The 23,237-nt window shown below is 43.1% G+C and overlaps 1 protein-coding gene across 2 annotated transcripts; it reads left to right on the top strand.

Annotated features, from left to right (window-relative positions):
• The first annotated feature begins 8,485 nt into the window (after positions 1–8,485).
• Positions 8,486–22,447, top strand: VCAM1 (vascular cell adhesion molecule 1). Of its 2 annotated transcripts, XM_069737400.1 has the most exons (11): positions 8,532–8,870; positions 9,792–10,073; positions 11,328–11,639; positions 11,765–12,031; positions 12,940–13,200; positions 13,483–13,737; positions 14,584–14,850; positions 16,189–16,455; positions 17,146–17,412; positions 17,564–17,830; positions 21,013–22,447. In XM_069737400.1, exons 1-11 carry the CDS (start codon positions 8,804–8,806, stop codon positions 21,171–21,173), a joined length of 2,673 nt encoding a protein of 890 aa, XP_069593501.1. In that variant the 5' UTR covers positions 8,532–8,803; the 3' UTR covers positions 21,174–22,447. The 2 variants fall into 2 exon arrangements, with proteins under 2 accessions (XP_069593502.1, XP_069593501.1); XM_069737401.1 differs by lacking the exon at positions 17,564–17,830 and having other exon boundaries at positions 8,486–8,870.
• The last annotated feature ends 790 nt before the right edge of the window (positions 22,448–23,237 follow it).

Genomic DNA, 23,237 nt, shown 5'->3' with positions numbered 1-23,237 from the left:
CCAGAAGATTATCACTGCCTGAACTACGCATGCGAGCTGTGGTCTGACCATGACCCCTCCACTGATATGAAACTCACTGCTGTAAGGCTGTGGCCTCTGATACAGCTAGGGGGCGCTGTTTGTTCTCTCCAGAATGTGCATGCAGATGGATGAAGTCCATAGGTGTGCATGAGAGTCACGGATCTCCGGTCCGGGTTTTCCAGGTGGCTGAAGGCCACAGGTTTGTGTGTGTTTTAAAACCCTGCAGTAAGGGGTTTGGGTGTGTCAGGTGTCTGGCCAGGTCAGGCCAGGTGTGCGAGGTGCACGTCAGTGTCAGTCTGGTGTGTGCTGGTCTGCAGAGTGCATGGAGGCCAGCAAAGCCAGCACCCAGGGCAGCTGAATAGCCTGGCACCCGCAGCGTACACAGAGATGCAAGTCGTCCATGGTACTGGTCTCGGATGTGGACAGTCCTGTGCCCGGAGGTGGATATCCTGTACCCGAAAGAGGACTAGCATGTGCAACGATTGCAAACAGGTGGATATGGTGCCCGGCTGCTATCCGGAGGATATCCTGAACTGTGTACGACTGTATGAGTAAGGCTACTTTCACACTATCGTTTTCTGCAATCCGTCACAATGCGTCGTTTTGCAGAAAAAACACATCCTGCAAAAGTGCTTGCAGGATGCGTTTTTTCCCCATAGACTTGTATTGACGACGCATTGCGACGGATTGCCACACGTCCCATCCGTCGTGCTTTGGCGGACCGTCGGGAGCAAAAAACGCTACATGCATTGCGACGGGGAGATTCCGACGCTAGTGTGAAAGTAGCCTTATGAGTCTGTAAGAGACTGTGATACAGCGATGCAGGACATCCACGAGAACTAGTCAGAGGAGGGCTGGCATAAATAGTGTCTGCAACATATGAGGCTGTGTGTACGGAGACGTATAGAGACTGTGAGATGGCGTGCGTGCGGTCGCCCAGAGAAACTGGACAAGGGAAGTCTGGCCTGTTTAGGGACCGCAAATCTAAAGCCATGTGATATGCATTACTTTGAACTGGTGTAAACTGATCACTGAAGTTATATGCATTTATGTGAAGTGGACTTTAATGCTGTAAAGAAACACATTAAAAGAGACTTTTGTGTTTGAATTTGTGGGTCACTGCTTCTTCACTGCGTACGAAGCTACTGCAACTTTACACTGCCAATACACAATGCTCACAGAAAGCTGTGGTGTGGGCAGGGTCAGCTTTCTCAGCTCTGGTACATGCAACATCTAAAAACCCTGTGTCACAACTGCTGCACCCGGTAAACTAAGTGATATAATGCTGGAATCAGGTACTAGTTTCCTACATTACGCTGCTCTCATATGAGGTAACAAACCTTGGTGACAGATTCCCTTCAAATGTTTGAATGCAACTAAGCTAAGACAAAACTAATGGTACAGTTAATCTTTTACTGGTAAATTAAGATTTTATGTGCAAAAAAATTATAGAGTGCCACTTTAATGTATTGTGTATTATGCACATCATGTTCTCTCCTGCATTTTGTACAGGAAATGCTTTTATCTAAAAGTTATGTAATCATTTAGAAAGTAAAAATGTATGAAGATAGCTTAGTATTATTTTCAGTCTGTTTTCCATTATGCAAGCTGTGGAGACACGGGGGTCAGTAGGTGCTGTACTCCACTAGCCAAAACTGCATGGACCAGGGCTCATCCCACTGAACGCATGCTGACTGGCCAAAATTAAGATTAAAGCAGCTGGGACTTCCAGGGCCGACTAACCCCACCTGTGGCGTGCACAAAGAGGAGGTAACTACAAGCTTAGGAAGCTGACAGTCCATCGAGGTACGAGGCCAGGTGACCGGAGGGTTACAACCTGGCTTCTCCGAACATCTTCATGGAGCCAGGTGACCGGTGGGTCCCAAACCTGGCTTTTCCCAAGGCTGGCATCCTGTAGAATGTCAAATCTGTGTCCGTAGTGAAGGAGCCATGATCTGACAGCTATCCTTTAGAGTGTTCCTGGCTGTGATCTCTGGGTCTCTTTGATAACCTGTTATAGAGGCAGATCCCACTTATATAGTTCACAACTGTTGTCCTTCAAGCCATCATCCAGAGCTCAAGAGGAAGTTGTGATGAAATTAACTTGCATTGTTTGAATATTGAATCAATTTGCATAGTTTGTCCTTCTCTGTTTTGCAGGTCAACAAACTAGCTGGCCTTGACAATGTGTAATCAACCTATTAACAAACATTTATTGTTCAATTACCCTGCGTCTTGGTCATAACAACCCAATATGTTTTGTTACGTCAACTTAAAAGTCAATATTACAGGCTTATAAGAACAAAATTTTGCTTTCTTGACCAACCAAAGAATAAACACATAAATTCAAAAGTCGACATATAGATAACATTCTATGCCTCCTGGCTTATGGTAAACAGACGTCTGGATAATTAAGATTAAATGCTGTGTCGTCACATTGCTTTCTCGTAAAAAGAACCTGTCACCCCCAAAATCGAAGATGAGCTACAGTCATGGCCAAAAGTATTGACACCCATGCAATTCTGTCAGATAATACTCAGTTTCTTCCTGAAAATGATTGCAAACACAAATTCTTTGTTATTATTATCTTCATTTAATTTGTCTTAAATGAAAAAAAAACACAAAAAGAATTGTCCTAAAGCCAAATTGGATATAATTCCACACCAAACATAAAAAATGGGGTGGACAAAAGTATTGGCACTGTTCGAAAAATCATGTAATGCTTCTCTAATTTGTGTAATTAACAGCACCTGTAACTTACCTGTGGCAACTAACAGGTGTTGGCAATAACTAAATCACACTTGCATTCAGTTGACATGGATTAAAGTTGACTCAACCTCTGTCATATGTCCTTATGTGTACCACATTGAGCATGGAGAAAAGAAAGAAGACCAAATAACTCTGAGGACTTGAGAACCAAATTGTGAGGAAGCATGATTAATCTCAAGGCTACAAGTCCATCTTCAAAGACCTGAATGTTCCTGTGTCTACCATGCGCAGTGTCATCAAGAAGTTTAAAGCCCATGGCACTGTGGCTAACCTCCCTAGATGTGGACAGAAAAGAAAAATTGACAAGAGATTTCAATGCAAGATTGTGTGGGTGTTGGATAAAGAACCTCGACTAACATCCAAACAAGTTCAAGCTGCCCTGCAGTCCAAGGGTACAACAGTGTCAACCCGTACTATCCGTCGGCGTCTGAACGAAAAGGGACTGTATGGTAGGAGATCCAGGAAGACCCCACTTCTTACCCCGAGACATAAAAAAGCCAGGCTGGAGTTTGCCAAAACTTACCTGAAAAAGCCTAAAACGTTTTGGAAGAATGTTCTCTGGTCAGATAGGACAAAAGTAGAGCTTTTTGGGCAAAGGTATCGACATAGAGTTTACAGGAGAAAAAAAATAGGCATTCAAAGAAAAGAACACGGTCCCTACAGTCAAACATGGCGCAGGTTCCCTGATGTTTTGGGGTTGCTTTGCTGCCTCGGCACTGGATTGCTTGACCGTGTGCATGGCATTATGAAGTCTGAAGACTACCAACAAATTTTGCAGCATAATGTAGGGCCCAGTGTGAGAAAGCTGGGTCTCCCTCAGAGGTCATGGGTCTTCCAGCAGGACAATGACGCAAAACACACTTCAAAAAGCACTAGAAAATGGTTTGAGAGAAAGCACTGGAGACTTCCAAGGTGGCCAGCAATGAGTCCAGACCTGAATCCCATAGAACACCTGTGGCAGTTTGGAGAAGGCACTATTCAAATATCGGGGACCTGGAGCAGTTTGCCAAAGAAGAATGGTCTAAAATTCCAGCAGAGCATTGTAAGAAACTCATTGATTGTTACCGGAAGCGGTTGGTCGCAGTTATTTTGGCTAAAGGTTGTGCAACCAAGTATTAGGCTGAGGGTGCCAATACTTTTGTCTGGCCCATTTTTGGAGTTTTGTGTGAAATGATCAATGTTTTGCTTTTTGCTTTGATCTCTTTTGTGTTTTTTTCATTTAAGACAAATTAAATTAAGATAATAATACCAAATAATTTGTGTTTGCAATCATTTTCAGGAAGAAACTGAGTATTATCTGACAGAATTGCAGGGGTGTCAATACTTTTGGCCATGACTGTAAGCCCACCGGCATCAGGGGCTTATCTACAGCATTCTGTAATGCTGTAGATAAGCCCCCGATGTATCCTGAAAGGCCCGTCGCCTGCGCACTGCAGTACTTTGCTCTGTCCTCAACAGAGCAGACAAAGTACGCCTGCGCTGGAGCCGCAGCGTGAAGAGGACGTCATCGTAAGAAGATGGGAGGCCCCGGACCGGACCGTGACACCCATCGGACTGGACTGCAGCAGGACCGCCCCTGGGTGAGTATAATCTAACCTCTTTTTGTCATCTTTCAGGATACATCACCCTTCTCCAATTATTGTTGACAGTCCATCAGCATGTCTTTATGCACAGACACAAATGTAAGAGGTCTCTCCTTCATGAGAACAAAACTTTGTATCCTTCAGTTTCGTCAGAGCATATTCCATGTTTTATTTGCGAATATACTGCTCACGTAATTGACGAGAACCGACTCATATTCAATGCATCTACACATGGTGTCTTCTGTACCCTGTGGTTCCTGGATTAAATCCGCTCAAGTGTTGGTGGCCTGGTATTCAATCTTTTGAAGCTGGCACAGCTCCATAGTTGCTGTTTATTGTTGCGGTTATACATCCACTGTGGTCTTCTTCCCAAGGCAGAGCTGGTAGGGTTGGACATAATGGCATCCAATAAGTGCCATGTAAGCCTCACCTATGGTTTGCTAGGTCTGTCTGTATGCCTCCCTGGTTGTGGAGCCCTTGTATGATGTCTAAAAAAATAAGTCTAATGCAGCTCCCCCTGGGTTGAGCAATATCCCACTGCTGCCACCAAAATTTGGAGACATGGGGGGTCAGCGGGTGCTCTAGTTCTCTAGCTGAAACTGCATGGACCAGGGCTCATCCTGCTGAGCTTCCGCTCGCCTTGTACCATGGGCATAATACTCAGACGACACAAGGTTAGGGTAAAACAGTGAGGCAATACTTTATTGAACCACAATGAGATTAAAGTAGCTGCAACTTCCAGGGCCGACTATCCCACCTGTGGCATGCACAGAAAGGAGGTAACGACAAGCTTAGGAAGCTGACAGTCCCTGACGTACAAGGCCAGGTGACTGCAGGGACACAACCTGGCTTCTCCAAACATCTCCATGGAGCCAGGTTTCCTGGCTTCCCCAAATGTATCCATGGGTTCAGTGATGGTCAATGAAGCAGATCTGTATTCTTTTAGGCAGGGCCGTGATTCACTAAGCTGGCATGGTGTAGAATGTCAAATCTCTGTCCCTCGTGATGGAGCCATGATCTGGAAGCTATCCTGTAGACTGTTTCTGGCTGTGGTTTTGTAAAAAGTCCCTGCTTCTTTAGATCTCTGGGTCCCCAAGATAACCTGTAACAGAAGCATATGCCACTTACAGTTAGGGCCAGAAATATTTGGACAGTGACACAAGTTTTGTTATTTTAGCTGTTTACAAAAACATGTTCAGAAATACAATTATATATATAATATGGGCTGAAAGTGCACACTCCCAGCTGCAATATGATAGTTTCCACATCCAAATCGGAGAAAGGGTTTAGGAATCATAGCTCTGTAATGCATAGCGTCCTCTTTTTCAAGGGACCAAAAGTAATTGGACAATGGACTCTAAGGGCTGCAATTAACTCTGAAGGCGTCTCCCTCGTTAACCTGTAATCAATGAAGTAGTTAAAAGGTCAGGGGTGGATTCCAGGTGTGTGGTTTTGCATTTGGAAGCTGTTGCTGTGAGCAGACAACATGCGGCCAAAGGAACTCTCAATTGAGGTGAAGCAGAACATCCTAAGGCTGAAAAAAAAGAAAAAATCCATCAGAGAGATAGCAGACATGCTTGGAGTAGCAAAATCAACAGTTGGGTACATTCTGAGAAAAAAGGAATTGACTGGTGAGCTTGGGAACTCAAAAAGGCCTGGGCGTCCACGGATGACAACAGTGGTGGATGATCGCCGCATACTTAATTTGGTGAAGAAGAACCCGTTCACAACATCAACTGAAGTCCAGAACACTCTCAGTGAAGTAGGTGTATCTGTCTCTAAGTCAACAGTAAAGAGAAGACTCCATGACAGTAAATACAAAGGGTTCACATCTAGATGCAAACCATTCATCAATACCAAAAATAGACAGGCCAGAGTTAAATTTGCAGAAAAACACCTCAAGAAGCCAGCTCAGTTCTGGAAAAGTATTCTATGGACAGATGAGACAAAGATCAACCTGTACCAGAATGATGGGAAGAAAAAAGTTTGGAGAAGAAAGGGAACGGCACATGATCCAAGGCACACCACATCCTCTGTAAAACATGGTGGAGGCAAGTGATGGCATGGGCATGCATGGCTTTCAATGGCACTGGGTCACTTGTGTTTATTGATGACATAAGAGCAGACAAGAGTAGCCGGATGAATTCTGAAGTGTACCGGGATATACTTTCAGCCCAGATTCAGCCAAATGCTGCAAAGTTGATTGGACGGCGCTTCATAGTACAGATGGACAATGACCCCAAGCATACAGCCAAAGCTACCCAGGAGTTCATGAGTGCCAAAAAGTGGAACATTCTGCAATGGCCAAGTCAATCTCCAGATCTAAACCCAATTGAGCATGCATTTCACTTGCTCAAATCCAGACTTAAGACGGAAAGACCCACAAACAAGCAAGACCTGAAGGCTGCGGCTGTAAAGGCCTGACAAAGCATTAAGAAGGAGGAAACCCAGCGTTTGGTGATGTCCATGGGTTCCAGACTTAAGGCAGTGATTGCCTCCAAAGGATTTGCAACAAAATATTGAAAATAAAAATATTTTGTTTGGGTTATGTTTATTTGTCCAATTACTTTTGACCTCCTAAAATGTGGAGTGTTTGTAAAGAAATGTGTACAATTCCTACATTTTCTATCAGATATTTTTGTTCAACCCTTCAAATTAAACGTTACAATCTGCACTTGAATTCTGTTGTAGAGGTTTCATTTCAAATCCAATGTGGTGGCATGCAGAGCCCAACTCGCGAAAATTGTGTCACTGTCCAAATATTTCTGGCCCTAACTGTATATAGTTCACAACTGTTGTCCTACAATATGTGATTTTGTTATTTTCATGGCTCAACGTTATGAACTTCTGAGAAGCACCTGGGGGTTCAAGGTGTTCACCACACTTCTATATAAGTTCCCTGAGTGGTCTAGTTTCCAAATTGGTGTTATTTGTGGGGTGGTTTTCACTGTTTAGGAACATCGGTGGGTCTCCAAACATGCAACATGGCATCCGCTAATTATTCCAGAAAATTTAGTATTCAAAAAGTAAAATGGTGCTCCTTCCCTTCCGATCCCTGCATCTGCCCATTTTTCCCCACTTATGGGGTTTCGGCATACTCAGGAGAAACAAAAAAAATATGTTTCAAAAATTGTGCTGGATGTAAAGGAGACATGTGGGAAATGTTATTAATTAACTATTTTGTGTAACATAACTCTCTAATTTACGGGTATACAAATTAAAAGTTTGAAAATTGCAAAATGTTCACAACATTCCGTTTTTTTCTTCACAAATAACGTCATATTGAAGCAATATTACCACTATCATGAAGTTATACACCCGCTGTCTGTTTTATATAATTCCTGTCAAGTTATTGTTCAGTAAAGACAGTTCCTTTTTAAGAGGTGGTCTCCTTTACTGAACTTTGTAAGACCTGGTCCTGGCCAGCCGAAGTCACCGGCACCTTGCGGCCTGCAAAGGCGCAGTGCCCCCTGTAGACATAGTCCATGCACCCAGCAGGGAACCCCATTTTCTTGTAGTGTGCCTGGGTGTGGAAGACGAGTGCCTCGCCCATGGCTACTGCCCTGCACCACGTTACGGCAACATAAATGGCGCAGAGCATCTTTGGCAGGTTCCAGTATGCAGAGGTAATATCTAAGAAACCAAGGAAGGCCAACTGGTGACCCGGCATCATGGGGGTCATTAGCTGAAATACAGATACAGCTAGGTTTACACCATATTTTGGCAATACATTTGGAGAGAAAACTTGAAAAGTGCTACCAATTATATTGTCCATGTGTTGCTCCCATTGTAAAAAAAAAAGAAAGTATGCTTCACAAAGAGCTCTTGTCAAATATCTCAGAACTTCCTGAAATATTGAATGTAGGGCTAATTTACTGTCATGTTAGCCTTATCCCATTAGTCATTAACAGTTTTACATGCTATCTTATTCACAACGCTCACTACTATGATGTATGGTTTTAATTTTCAATGCCCCTTTTTTTTATTATTGAAACATTATGATGGCTGAGAATAACAATGACTAAAGTCAGGAATTTCCATATCTGTCCAGAGGAGGTCATACCAAGCATTGTACGCTGCAATAGTTTTATATTCCACTAGGGGGCAGTGATTTTTAATTTTTTTTTATTTTTAATAAGGTTTGAAATTCAGGCTCGTGGTTTCCCCACTAGGAATCCCCCTCCTCCCATCACCTTATAAAAGGTTGTCAGGGATGTCTATTACAGAGCTCCTACAAGGCTGGCACAAAGAGAGCGCAGAACACAAGAGCCTGTGTATGAGAAGCAGCATTGGAAGTTATTAGCTCCCGAAAACCTGGAATTCACCGACATCCCTACTGGATTTAGCTATACCAGATATTCAAGAGCATTAAGAGCTTTTATAGAATCCTACTTTTCTTCTGAAACATCACATACAAGCGAACCGCCGACATGGCCAAGATCAGACCTGTCACCTTCACATCACTGATGCTCTGCTATCAAATCATCTCTATGCACAGTAAGATTGGTTCTACTTAGTTCTATCATCTATCGATTATCTATCTATCCCATATTTATCTATCTGTATATCTATTATCTATCACCTATCTATTATCTATCATCTATTATCTATCTATTACCTATCTATTATTTATCATCTATCTATTATCTATCTATCTATCTATTATCTATCAACTATTATCTATCTATCTATTATCTATCTATTTCTCATCTATCTATTATCTATCTATCATCTATCTATTATCTATATATCATCTATTATCTATCTATTATCTATCAACTATTATCTATCTATCTATTTCTCATCTATCTATTATCTATCATCTATCTATAATCTATCATCTATCTATTATCTATATATCATCTATTATCTATCTATAATCTATCATCTATCTATTATCTATATATCATCTATTATCTATCTATAATCTATCATCTATCTATTATCTATATATCATCTATTATCTATCTATTATCTATCATCTATCTATTATCTATCTCTCTCTATCTATCTATTATCTATTTATTTCATATCCATCTATGTATTTTGAAAAAAATGGAACAGCACACTTTCCAAATAGGCAGGTGCATCGGCCTCACGGAAAACAATCTGTATACTTGCCAAATACTTAGAGACAATGCAATGGGAAGCAGCACTCCAAAGATTACATAAAGAGTAAGGTGGACTTTATTGGGTCCACATGACCACGCCATGTGGACCCAATAAAGTCCACCTTACTGTTTATGTAATCTTTGGCGTGCTGCTTCCCATTTTTTGTCTCTATCTATCTATTATCTGTCTATCTATTATCTATCATTTATCAATCTATCATCAGTATCTGTCATCTGTTCTTTCTATATGATGTGATACAGTGAATGGAGGTTTCGGCTTGTGGCTTATATGTTGTCCTTTCCTCAGCTTCTGCCTTGGATATCACTCTTTTATCACCGAAAACTCCAATCAAGGCTGCAATTGGGGAAGAACTTCATATTACTTGTTTAGCATCCAAATGTAGCAATAAGGAGCCCGGCTTCACATGGTCTCCAGTCACGGATAATTATTTGGGTGGTAATGTAGTTACCGTGGACCAAAAGTCAACCCTAACCATGGAGGTCCGAGCTGAGACGGATGGCACATACCGGTGTACTGTGTCATGTGACAACGCACCGGCAGAGAAGAGCTTCACTATCACGGTCTACTGTAAGTGCCTGATATGATCGCCCGTTTACATGATCAAGACGTTACATTGTGAGATATATAGGAGCCGGTACAGAACGCTGTATGAAGGCATGGCGCGGTGTGTACTGCTGTTGGGTTTATGGAGGAGAACAATAGGGAGGCGCAGTGCTGCGAGAACAAAGACAAATACGGTCCGAACAAAACTATTTATTACAGATCCGAAGCAGGGCTCATCCTCCACGTTGTCGGCTTTATTGCAGCTGTAACTAATATATTTCAAATAAACCGCCAGTAACGACACAGGGCGGCGATATTACAACCTGCTCATTGTGAAACTTCCCTGATGAAAGACTTCACTAACAGTCACCTCATAATGCCACATCAACCGTAGTATAAAACACATTTCCTTTTTTAATTTAAACACAAACTGGTGTGGTGGTCCAAAACCCAATACTGTGGTCTACGTGGCTCAGTGTGATTCATCTGTGTATTCTCCTAGATATAATAAATGCTTCTAGTAAAATCTGTAAGACTGTAATATGGCATGCAGTCTCGGACTGGCCCATGGGAGAGCAGGTCAAACCACCGGTGGGTCTCTGTGCAGGACAAAGTCACTTACCCTCATCATTCATGAGCAGTAGTTGACCCACTAAATTTGATTCTCTATGTACAGACAAAAGCAAAATGAAGATGCAATTTAGCTATACAGTTTCCATAGACAGTGTGACAGTGGAATGGGTATAGGGAAGTACTTGGTGACTATGTGTCGCACTGCCATAGGATGGTTTAGTGAATAATGCAGGGGGTTGGACATGATGACCCTGGAGGTCCCTTCCAAGTCTAACATTCTATAATTCTACGATATTACCTTTGATATGGAAAACTACTATGTTGCTCCTACGCTCCCGCGAGTGGCAGCTAGAGATTAGCAGAATATTGCATTTTAAAGGGGTTATTAATTGGAGAACGTCTTCTTAATAGTTCCACTCTGTAGCACAAAGTTAAAGAACCGTATACTTACCTCCTGGACCAGAAAACTGCTGTGATTGACTATTGAAGGCAACCGTCGACCACTGATTGGCTGCAGTGGTCACATGACATTGTTATGTCACGTAACCGGTAGGAGATGCAGCAGGAGGATCAGAGGAGCAGCTCTGATCCGGGAGGTAATTACATGTCTTTATTTGTATTTTATGCTGTGAAGAGGTCGCTGTGAAGCTGCACTTTTAGGTCTGCTGTCCATGATACGATTAGTAAAGTGATTTTATCTTGCAGCGTTCCCCAGTGATCCCGTTCTACATGTCTCCTCACTTGTGGTTGGGCAGCCATCACGTATCACCTGCGTCTTCCCCAGCGTCTATCCTGCAGAATGGCTGACAGCTGAAATCCTGATGAATGATGTTCCTATGGCTGCGTATGAGCCTGAAGAGAACACAAATGAGATTCAGAACATCAGCCTGAGCCATGATGTCCTCCTGGCAGAGGAGATGGACACGTCTGCGATCCTATGTTCGGCTAGGCTGGAGTTTCCCGATTCTGATGCTGAGCCTATACAGAGGCACACAGCCCAGACGCTCCATCTAATGTGTGAGTAATGGAAACTTGACATTTTTTTTCTCCTCGTAAACCTAATGCTACCACCTAACCCATTGCCTGAGAACTGACTATTTTATTACTTAAGGGGCTGACTATGACTTTTCTTCTATTTTCAGATCCTCCTGTAAAACCCCAAATCACTGTCCGACCATCCACAACTGTAAAAGCTGGTGAGGAAATGCATCTCTTCTGCTCATCTGACAGTGAATCCCACGTTATCCGATGGGTGAAGCGAGAAGGGGATGTGGAGTATGAAATGCCAGCAGATGAACAGGGGTGGTTAATACTTTCAAATACAGAACCTGAAAATAGTGGGGTGTACATCTGTTACGCCCAAAACAGCGTTGGGAAAACATCCTCACAGCTGGAGATCATTGTGCGAGGTAAGATATTCCTTCTTTTAAAGAGAACCTGTCAGGTGATTGATGAGGCCCAAGCTGCGGGCAGCATGAACCCAAGGCTGTCCTCTAAAACACTTTGCATTTCAGAGAAAATATACTTTAAAGAGCCAAGCAAACAGGGGTACTGCCCAGCTCTGCTGCCGGTGATTGACAGCTCTCTCCTTTCTGTGTACATAGGGAAATACCTGTCAATCACCTAAAGTGGCGCTGGGAAGAGTCGGCAAGGTGTGGCACTGAGCTAGCCTCATCTCCGGCTGTGCTCCTCAGATCTGAAAAGTAAATATACTAGGTTGTTATCAACTGGCCAGCCTCTTGGGCAGCAAGAATCAGGTAGCAGCAACCATAAAGGAAGCCTGTTATCACAAAATGACTGTCCTAACCAAGCACCACTACTCCGTACACTCTTGGCACAGCCAAGCCATTCTGTGCACCTTCTTACCTACCTGTTTCCATCTTTCTTCACCCTCCTTTGATTTCAATGAAGGAAGAGCTGGATGGAAACAAGTAGGTAGCAAGGACCACTGACAGACTGTGCTTGGTTTGAACAGTCATTTTTTGCTGAAAATCTCTTTAATCTTCTCACTACTTCAAATATTGTGCCAATAAAAGCTGTAATTTGACCTCTTATCTCCATTTAGTGGTTCCTTATAAGTATCTGTAGCCGAGTTATTGTCGATCAGTATCTTCTAATACTTGTTTAAGATCATTTTCATTTGTTATCTTTGCATTCTGTGCCAGCATTCAGCTCTTTGTAAGAGTCAGATTTTTGGTTTCCTTTATAGATATGTAAACAGATTTTATCAGGCAAGAATAAGACATTAAATTTATCTGTACTAGGACGTAAGAAGTAAAAAAAAACTGCATGCAGTAAATTGTCTTGGTCTTTTCAGGTCCGCCGGAAAATCCCAAGCTGTCATTGAAGCCTACAGCAACAGTTACAGCAGGAGAAGCGGTTACGATTGAATGCATTGGAAGCAGCGACGCAAATGTAACATTGTGGAAGATCTCGGAAGACGGAGAAATGTTTTTCTTAGACTCGGCAGGGAAAGTCGTGATAGATGAAGCCGATCCAATAGACGCCGCAGTCTACAAATGCACAGCTGAGAATCAGTATGGTGTGAGCGAGACTTCAGAGTCCCTCACCGTGGAATGTAAGCGTCTACTTTGCAATATCCAATTATACGATACGATACGATACACTTTATTGATCCCGTGGGAAATTATGGTATCACAGCAGCACGACTTAAAACATAAAAATCATAAAGGAATTACATAGTTGACATGACAGTTTGTTGACAGAAGAACATTATACATTAGAATAGGACATACACAACGAGTGAACTGAATTATTTATGTGTTTATTTATTTGCATACTCTAAAAAAAATTTCTGAAAGCTTTTGTAACGTGAAGCAATTTATTAATTTTTTTTAAGATCCACCCAGGGAAACAATTCTTTCATCTTCACCCATTGATGTGAACGAAGGAGATATGGTAGTCCTGACTTGTATTTCTCAAGGAGTCCCGGCGCCAAATATCTCCATCTCGAAACTTTTACCAACTGGGGAGAGTGTTCTCCTTTCTGAAGACTCAGTGATTGCTTTACCAAAAGTGACCAGTGGGATTTACCAGTGCCAGGCGACTAACAGACTAGGAAGTGAGAAACACAAGTTGGAAGTTAATGTGCGAGGTGAGTGGTCAACATCAACTGGTGGCATCCATGATTAGTTATTGCAGAATGCGGCCATAACTTCTGGATGGCTACGTACGTGCTGATGAAATATAAGATTCTGTGGCAGCAATCTCAGGCAACATAATGAAAACGCAGATATGGCATTTGAAGCATTTAATCTCCAATACAATATCTGTAGCAGAGTATCCTAGGGCCATGTTCACACATTGAGTATTTGGTCTTTACATCAGTATTTCTAAGCCAAAATCAGGAGTGGAAAACTATAATAGAAACACGTCAACACTTCTGTATTTATCACCCACTCCTGGTTTTGGCTTACAAATACTGAGGTCAAATACTGACCAAATACTGAACATGTGAACGTGGTCTAAAGATCACACATGTCTTGTCTCATCTGGAGAACGGGGTGGAAGGTCGGGTCTTGTGTGCTATTAGAACGTCTGCACCCCTATTGTTAAAAAAGACCTGTCACTTGCCATAATATTGTCATTACCTGGTCTGATTGCCACCATTCATCTGAATCTGGTGTAGTCTCTCTTCCTAGTATGTAGATTTGGTCTTGTTAGTCAAGGAGGTGAGATCCTCAAGAAGATACCCAGAAGAGTTGAGGACCACATCATCTTGGCTAACAAGACTACATTTACATAGAAGGAAGAGGAGGGCATATTTCAGGAATGGAGAGTCACAGGAACAAGAAAGAAAAACAAAAATCCAGATTCAAAAGAGCAGGTAATTACATATCTGTGGTAAGTGACAGGTCCAACCCATCTGCTCACGTCACAGCAAATTCATTAAAATTAACATCTTTAGTTTAGCTTTGACATTCTATTTCTCTTTTGACAGTTCCCCCCAAAAATACATTTCTAACTATCACGCCATCACATATGGTGAGAAATGGTGACAGTGTACATATCCGGTGCTTATCTGAAGCTTCCCCTGCCCCTCAGTTGGTGCTGAAGATGAAAACAGAGCTGGGCACAACGGAGCTGGCATCGGAGCATGGGCTGTACAGGATACCACACGCTGCAGGAGAGCACGCAGGGACCTACCTCTGTGAGGCATCAAATATCATTGGAGAGGAAACTGCAGAGGCCACGCTGACTGTACAAGGTGAGACCCGTGTATGAAAGCTTTCAGGGTTTCTAAGGCTAGCTTCACACTAGCGTTTGGCAGGGCTGCGGACTTCCTCTGTGAAGCCCCGCCCACTGCCGCGCCTCTTCATTCAGCTACGCCTATGGCTGCATGCATCCTGCGTACCCTATCTTTAACATTAGGTATGCAGGCCATGTGGATGTATGCGGATGCCTCCGCATGCGTCATTTTCACACTGCGCTTACCTGCACTGAACGCAACATGTTGCAATATGTTGCGGCCGGTGCAGCATGAAAATGACGCATGCGGAGGCATCCGCATACATCCACATGGCCTGCGTACCTAATGTTAAAGATGGGGTACGCAGGATGCATGCAGCCACAGGTGGAGCTGAATGAAGAGGCGTGGCAGTGGGCGGGGCTTCACGGAGGAAGTCCGCAGCCCTGCCGAACGCTAGTGTGAAACTAGCCTTACACTGAAATCGCAGCAACACATTGTAACATTGGATGTAATTATTTTGTTTAGTGTCACGTTGCGACCTGCGACTGCAACAGTGTGGTATATCTTTCCTGATGTGCTCGATATTCTGTCATTAGTTGCAAGTCACACACTATTAATTTGCTATAGACTTCAATGCAACTCATATGCACCATGCGACTTGTCTGCCTGTGTTTTTTTTTACACTGAAATCTGAGCTGTAAAATAGTCGCCATTAAAGAAAATACTCATCATGATGCTATAGCCCCATGCAGTCAAAATAATGCACACATGTAGCAGCCAAAGGCCTCTCTATTGTATTGGTAAAATCTAAGTATTGCCTCGTGACTATATGAAATCTGTGACACAAGAATTCAACATGACTAGATCCTAACGTTAAGTGGAATTCCAGCCTTAGACTACAAGTCTACAGTCACTCCATGTGCTGGGAGCGGCAGATGCGTGACTGCTAGTATTAAAGTTGCATACATGCAGTCACTTGCCGACTAGATGTACACGGCCGCTCTCAATGCAAGTGTATTGAGAGAGACTGGACATGTCTAGTCGGAATGTGGCCGGAAGTATGCAAATGAAATACTTGCGGTCACATGACCTCCTGCTCCCAGCAGCGGCACCAGAGAATCCTCACAGTGTGTAGTGCGCGCAATGTGAGGATTCACAAGTCTGCAGTACCATAGAGTGACTGAAGACTTGTAACCTGAGGCTGGACAACCCTTTTAACATGGTGAAATCAAGACAATAAAACTAAAATATCTGAATGAAATGATTTAAATGTATTTATTTAAATCAAGCTAACACCCAAATTTTAGTCTAATATTCTTTTCTATTCCCCATTACATTTCTTATTTTGCCCAACAGCTGCCCCCCAGAATACGCAAATCTCTATAACTCCATCCTCTGTAGTAAGAAAAGGAGATAACGTACATATAAGATGCACTTCCGAAGCATCTCCCGCTCCTAGATTGGCCCTGAAGATGAAGATGGAACATGATGTGGTTGATCTGTTGGCTGAAGATGGAGAATACATGATTTCAAGTGCTGAAGAGAGACATATAGGACTATATATCTGTGAATCCACCAACGTGGTTGGGAGTGAGATTGTAGAGGCTGTGCTTCATGTACAAGGTGAGACCTGTTTATAATATTATACCCAGAGTAAATGTTAGATGCTGTATATGCTTAAATGGTTATTCCCCAAAATTCAAGCTATCCTCTATACATTGGATAGGGGGGTAACTTGTTGATCACTTGGCCCCCAATGAACTTGAGATGGGGGCTCTGGCACCCAAAAACAAGGCTCTGCAGCCCCATCAGGAAGGAATAAACAGTGTACATTCTTCACCACCGCTCCAATCATTGCTAATGGGAATACAGCTTTCTCTGGCAGTCCCATAGACAATGCATAGATCAGAGGTTGACCATGTGCATTCAACATGAGACTGCGAAGCTCTGCTCCCAGAGTTCCCAAGCCCCGATTTCAGGATTGCTGGGAGCCCCAGCAGTTGGACCCATAGTGAGCAGAAGGTTGTCCCCTATTCCATCGATTAGGGATAACTTGTCTTTTTGAAGAAAAAAAACTTTAACGTATTTTAGAAAGTTTCTACTTCTGCATCATATCAGAGATGTATCTACAAGGAGTGCAGAGATGATAGTTGCACTAGGGGCTTCAAAGGACCTTCTGTCTTTTATCAGGAGGTCCATCATGTAGATAATGCAGGGCAGGTGGGCGCCCTATTACAGATACAGTATTGAGGTCCAGGTGCCTTATATGTCTGTTTGATCCTGCAAAGCTAAGTTTGTATGTTTCTTTCACAGTTCCACCCAAAAACACCTATATTACCATATCTCCATCGGAAGTCGTGAGAGAGGGTGACATAGTACAGATTTGGTGTTCTTCAGAAGGCTCTCCAGACCCTAAACTTGTCCTGAAAATGAGAACAGACGATGAATTACTTAGCCTGGAATCAAGTGATGGATTTTACAATATAAGTCATGCAGAAATCGAGAATGCGGGAACATACATCTGTGAGTCCACCAATGTGCTGGGACTGGAAGTAGCTCTGAACACACTGACCGTACAAAGTGAGTATACAAATTATCAGTCATTAACAGATTTTCAACATGGAGGACAACAATGTATTCTATACAGAACCTAGTTGTAATTTCATAAGGCAGACAAGATATCGGATTTATACCATCTTCCATACTAATAACCTCATACATTTTCTTCCAGTTCCACCACGAAACACCACAGTGGTTGTGACTCCATCACAGAACATCATAGAAGGTGATACAGTCACTATCACTTGTGAGACCCACAGCATCCCATCTCCAACCATCATTCTTCAGAAAGTGTGTGACCAGAATAACACAGTGCTACAGACCCAAAACGGCACCTTTACACTGCACAATGTCACCCGCAATGACACTGGAACATACACCCTCAAAATCTTTAATAGTGCTGGAAATGAAACAGAGGTCATCAATATCGTTGTGGCAGGTGAGCAGCATTTATAGTAGGTTATCTTTAAGCTTCCGTCAGAGAATTTGGGTAGACTGACTTTTCTTTTTAATGTTCATTTGGGTGAGGCCACTTTTACACATCTATATAATGGTTACCATCCAAGAGAAATGGAATGATTTTTTTTTCTCAGGTGTCATTCTAGGTGCTTTCTAGTTTGTTCTATTATTTTGTTTCAAGGAAGCAGGAAGACTGTCTAAACTTTTTTATCCATTAAACCTTGAATACCTGTCCCTAGGATGTTCCCATATAAAGTAGGGTCAGAACCTGTAACCCTCATATACAGAATTATAGAATGCTGTATATATGTCTCCAAACCGCTCGGCATACTACAAAACATAGCTTTTATTATACTCACCTACAAGGCTGTCCCGTCTGGTGGGCATCTCTGGTCTTGATCCATCGCCTCCTTCTTGCCATCGCCATCGTCTTTCCCTGCTTCGTGTAGATGGCATGTCCTACCTCATCCACTCAGTGTTCCCTCATCGCTCTCCTGAGCAGGCGCACTTCTCTCTGCTCTGCCAAGGGCAGGGCAAAGCACCGTAATGTGCATGCGCAGGGAAAGGCCAAAGAGCGCCTGCGCATGCGCAAGAAAGACAGAAGCATACCTGTGCAGGAGTGCAATGGCGGGGAGACTGTGTGGATGACGTAAGACTCATCATCTACATGAAGCAAGAAGGAGGAAGGTGATCACAAGAAGAGAGGAGGTGCTGTATCAAGACCAGCGACGCCTATCTGCCCCGTAGGTGAGTAGAATAAAAGCTACTTTTGTGTTATGCAGAGCACATTGGGGGCATATATACAGAATTCTAGCATGGTGTAACACATGACTTAAAGGTGCTGGCCCTACTATACATGGGGAAAACCTGCTGAAAGGTTCCCTTTAACAATGTTTCAGTTTAAGGGACGAGAATATTACACGGACGTGTGCTCTCCAGGTAAAAATCAGACCACACACTGACCAATGTAATTCACGCGGACGAACTGGACTGCTCTAGGATGTGTCACATGGTTGTGTGAATGCAGACCTAGCCATGAAAACCCACACACAGGAAACCGTACATTACCCTCTAGGAACTGAAAGTGAGAAATGTAATGTCTTTTCGGTTGACATCAGACGTGCACCTGGTGTAAAGTACAGAAGCATTGAGTACATTTGCATATTACTGACATATTCAGGCACACAGCTGCTGAGCTAATACTTATTACAGTTACTGAAAAGTCAGTAGTGCAGCGCTTCTGTTAAGGCTAGGTTCACATTGCGTTAGGGCAATCCGTTAAGCGCATAGCGCTAGCGGATTGCGCTAACGCAATGTTTGTTTAGGGTCCGCATTCGGTGTCCCCGCTAGCGCAGATCCCCGATCTGCGCTAGTGAGGGACGGACCTCGGACGCACCTCGGACGCTGCAAGCAGAGTCCGAGGTCCGTCACAAAAGAACGGCACATCGCTAGCGCGTGTCGAAGATGGCATGCGCTAGCGATGCGCTACAGCAAAAAAACACTTTGCTGTCAATGGGTGCGCTAACAGACCCGTTGCACGGCGTTAATTGCGACATTTTCGCCGTGCAACGCAGTCCGTTAGCATTAACCCATTAGGCTAGGTTCATATTGCATTAATGGGTTAACGCTAACGGACTGCGTTGCATGGCGAAAATGTCGCAATTAACGCTGTGTAACGGGTCCGTTAGCACACCCATTGACAGCAATGTGTTTTTTTGCTGTAGCGCATCGCTAGCGCATGCCAATTTCGGCACGCGCTAGCGATGTGCCGTTCTTTTGTGACGGACCTCGGATGCTGCTTGCAGCGTCCGAGGTGCGTCCGAGGTCCGTCCCCAATCTGCGCTAGCGGTGATGCCGAACGTGGACCCTAAACAAACATTGCGTTAGCGCAATCCGCTAGCGCTATGCGCTTAACGGATTGCCCTAACGCAATGTGAACCTAGTCTTATTAACGCAATGTGAACCTAGCCTAACCCAGTTTGCATTTGTGAATTCTTTGTGACATATTCACCACCTAACAGTCTGAATGGAATGGGCAATAAAGAGAATGGTGAAAATGGTTCCGAAAATTTGTGCACATGGAGATTAGTCTACATGTAATCACTGAACCATGCGGATTATACCAATACATTCTATTGGGGAAATTCATGTTAGTCTCCGCAAGAGAAATTGACATGCTGCAGTCTGGAAAAACAGGCCGCATGTCAGTCTCCGCTGATAATCCACATGTGTCGGACGCATAGTAACATGGGATTTTTTGAAATCTCATCCACTATGCTGTAACATCTGGTCGCTGCGGGTTTCAGGCTGCATAAATACACAGCGTCCAACCCGCAGCAACTCCAGATCGTGGGCACATACCCCTAGGAATCATTTAGTAAAATACTGTTGTAATGAACAATGTTCCACAATTAATTTTGGCAGATCCATTGAGCATAGATACTATTGTGGCCCAGAATTGTTGCAGATGTCTTGATATTCCTGGAAATTGGTACATTGGTCAAAATCCTATCATTGAAAGTCAACACTAGTGAGATCACTTTTTCAATTCTTTTTCCCTTTTCATATATCGCCAAATACCACTACATTGAAGAGCTCTAGGGTTTAACATGATGTTGTTGTTCATTTGGTTCTTTTCAGTGGAGGGGAGTAGATTTGGGGAAACTTGTGCCTCTCACAGAATTCGCAGATGGTACTGAGCTTGATCACGTAGACGATCAATGGTGGATACTTTGCTTATGTTAAAGATTGTATGAGATTTAGCAGAGAAGAAATGGAATGAACTTGTGCTACACTGGTGATTTTGCAAGTTGTAAATTATCAGTTCAGACTTTGATTCCCGTAAAGTACAGTATATTAGCATCACATATAACAAGGAACTGTCCCTGCTATTTAACAAGTAGATTTATGTTTTAGTCTTTTTGCTATATGTATGATATTCGACATGCATGCTACTGACAGAGAGTTAAGGTCAATGTCTATTTTGGCTTTGTGCATGGGCACCTGCTCATATTCCCATTACTATACATTACTGCTGAGCCTGACCCCCCACTCTGTCTATAGAAGCAGCATCTGTTGGGTCCTATCAATGGGATCAGTCGCTCCCATCGTGCTGCCCGTTCACTCTTTTAACCATCCCCCCTTTCTTTGTCTTCCTAACAGAACGACAACAGGACCCAAGATTCAACCCCACGTCCACAATTATTTTTGGCTCTGTGGCTTTTGTGTCAGTCGGGGTTATTGGATCCATCATTTATCATCTCAAGAAGGCCAAGGTACAAGGATCATACAGTTTGGTAGAGGCTTTGAGAAGCAAAGTGTGACTTCACACAAATTGGATTTGATGACTATCTCCATGTGCTGCTGTGGGACACAGCTTGTACGTTTCTGTGGGCATTGAATGGCACTTGTGGTAGCACATGCCATCTGAGAGACGTTCAGATGACTCCATGATAAGCTTGGGCTGTTGGAATCTGTGTTTTGCGGTACTTGCAAAGAGTCTGGAAGAAAAAAAACCATCCAAACCCAATTCTTCTGCAATAATAGACTGAAGCAAACTAAGACTGTTCTCAAAAAGAAGAACTCTCGGACCCAGATACTGGGAGCCCTGTGTGTGAAGGATCACTATTTGCACTTAGATTTTCGTGTGTTGTACAGAGAGATAATGACGATATTAATGTGTAGAAGCTGCTCCGATCTGAATGTTGTGTTATGTCGGCACGTTCTTTCTGACTGTTCTGTCCTCATTCTCATATGTCTGTTTTATATGTGGTGGAGATGTGCTACGTGTGGTGAATTTTAATGTGGCCTTTCTCCTTAGGCAGAGCTGAGCTCTAGTCATCTTTTGTTGGTCATTGAAATGAAATCTAAATAATTGAGAGGATCAAACCCAGAACCAAAAGGGTGGGAATTCTGCTATACTGGAAACAAAGCAAATAGAGGGTCTCATTGGTGTGAAGAACGTGTGTAACATCACAGAACCCTGCTAGTAAAACTACATATCATTAATTCCATTTACCATCTGCATCACCATACATTTTACATCACATTTACATTACCGACTTATCATCAGTAATTCAGCATTTTTTATTCATAGACATGAGTTGCAGTCAACCCAGCATTACTTTTCAGATACTGCACATGACCCGCCATTGTGGTTACTGAGGGTTTAACTGGTAAGCAGCAAAGGTACGAAAAACTAGACACCATTGTTATAGCTAAGAATGTAGGTCCAATCCTTTACAGCAGTAGGATGTATAGGGTGGGCCATGTATATGGATACATATAAAATGGGAATGGCTGGTGATATCAACGTCCTGTTTGTGGTACATTAGTATATGGGAGGGGGAAAACTTTTCAAGATGGGTGGTGACCTTGGCGGCCATTTTGTAGTTGGCCAAATTGGATCCAGCTTTATAAATGGCCCACCAGGTGTGTCCATGTAAATGACCCACCCTGTACAATAATCAAGAAGAAAATAATTACCTACAAAAAATGACCTATTGTACCTGTGACAAACTATATACTGTTAACGTCAGAAAAAAACTGAATGTATAAACCAATAAAAATGATTAAAAGTAAAACGTAATACGAATAATCAATCTTTATTGTATCATTATTATTTACATGCATAAAAGCAATAAAAAATACAGAGAATTCTCATGTTAACAAATCAAAAGGAAGAGTATGCATAATCATTGTTCATAAAGTATAGCTAAATACACTAAGGCAGGCACGGTTGCATATGAATTATGCTCCCCCATAAATTATCTCAAGGTGCGTTTCGCCGTTGGTTCCTCAAAGGGCAAAACAAACTTATTTATCCTATGAGGAAGCGATGGCGAAACACACATTGGTTGCATACTTGGGGAGTACGATTCCAATGTAACTCGGGTAAATACCGTATTTTTCGGACCATAAGGCGCACTTTTTTCCCTCCAAATTTGGGAGGAAAGTGTGGGTGCATCTTATGGTCCGGATGTAACATGTGGGGAGGGGGTGGCAGCAGTGACTGGGATCCACTGTGATCCCACTCACAGGAGGCATAAAAATGTTCCCTCTGCCTGGCTGCAGCACTGGGGAAACCCCATGGTCCCGATGATTAAAGTGCAGTGAATATTCATTAGCCGCTTCCCCGCCCACCTGTCAGCTGAGCAGTGAGCATGGAGCAGCAAATGAATAGTCCTTCACTTACACAGGGACACACATGGTTTCCCCAGTGCTGGATTCCTGCAGCAGCTGTGGAAATCCATGTGTCTGGTGGAGGAGGGGGCAGCAGGGGCCAGAGAGGACAAGATCACCGCATACCTGCCTGGGCTGTGCTGGATGCTGAGGCATAAGGACCTGTGTGATGTCATAAAGTGGGCGGGCTGGATCATCACATGACG

The sequence above is a fragment of the Ranitomeya imitator genome, chromosome 8 (genome assembly GCF_032444005.1).
Source record: "Ranitomeya imitator isolate aRanImi1 chromosome 8, aRanImi1.pri, whole genome shotgun sequence".
Taxonomy (NCBI): Eukaryota; Metazoa; Chordata; class Amphibia; order Anura; family Dendrobatidae; genus Ranitomeya; species Ranitomeya imitator.
The sequence above is the reverse complement of the archived record's forward strand: the minus strand, read 5'-3'. Positions and strand labels throughout refer to the sequence as shown.

Excerpts from the sequence above, each read along its gene's own strand:
- VCAM1 (XM_069737400.1), top strand. The coding sequence starts at position 8,804 with ATGGCCAAGATCAGACCTGTCACCTTCACATCACTGATGCTCTGCTAT. Across the intron at positions 14,851-16,188 it reads GGCCACGCTGACTGTACAAG|CTGCCCCCCAGAATACGCAA; the intron begins GTGAGACCCGTG and ends TTTGCCCAACAG. Across the intron at positions 17,413-17,563 it reads GAACACACTGACCGTACAAA|TTCCACCACGAAACACCACA; the intron begins GTGAGTATACAA and ends ATTTTCTTCCAG.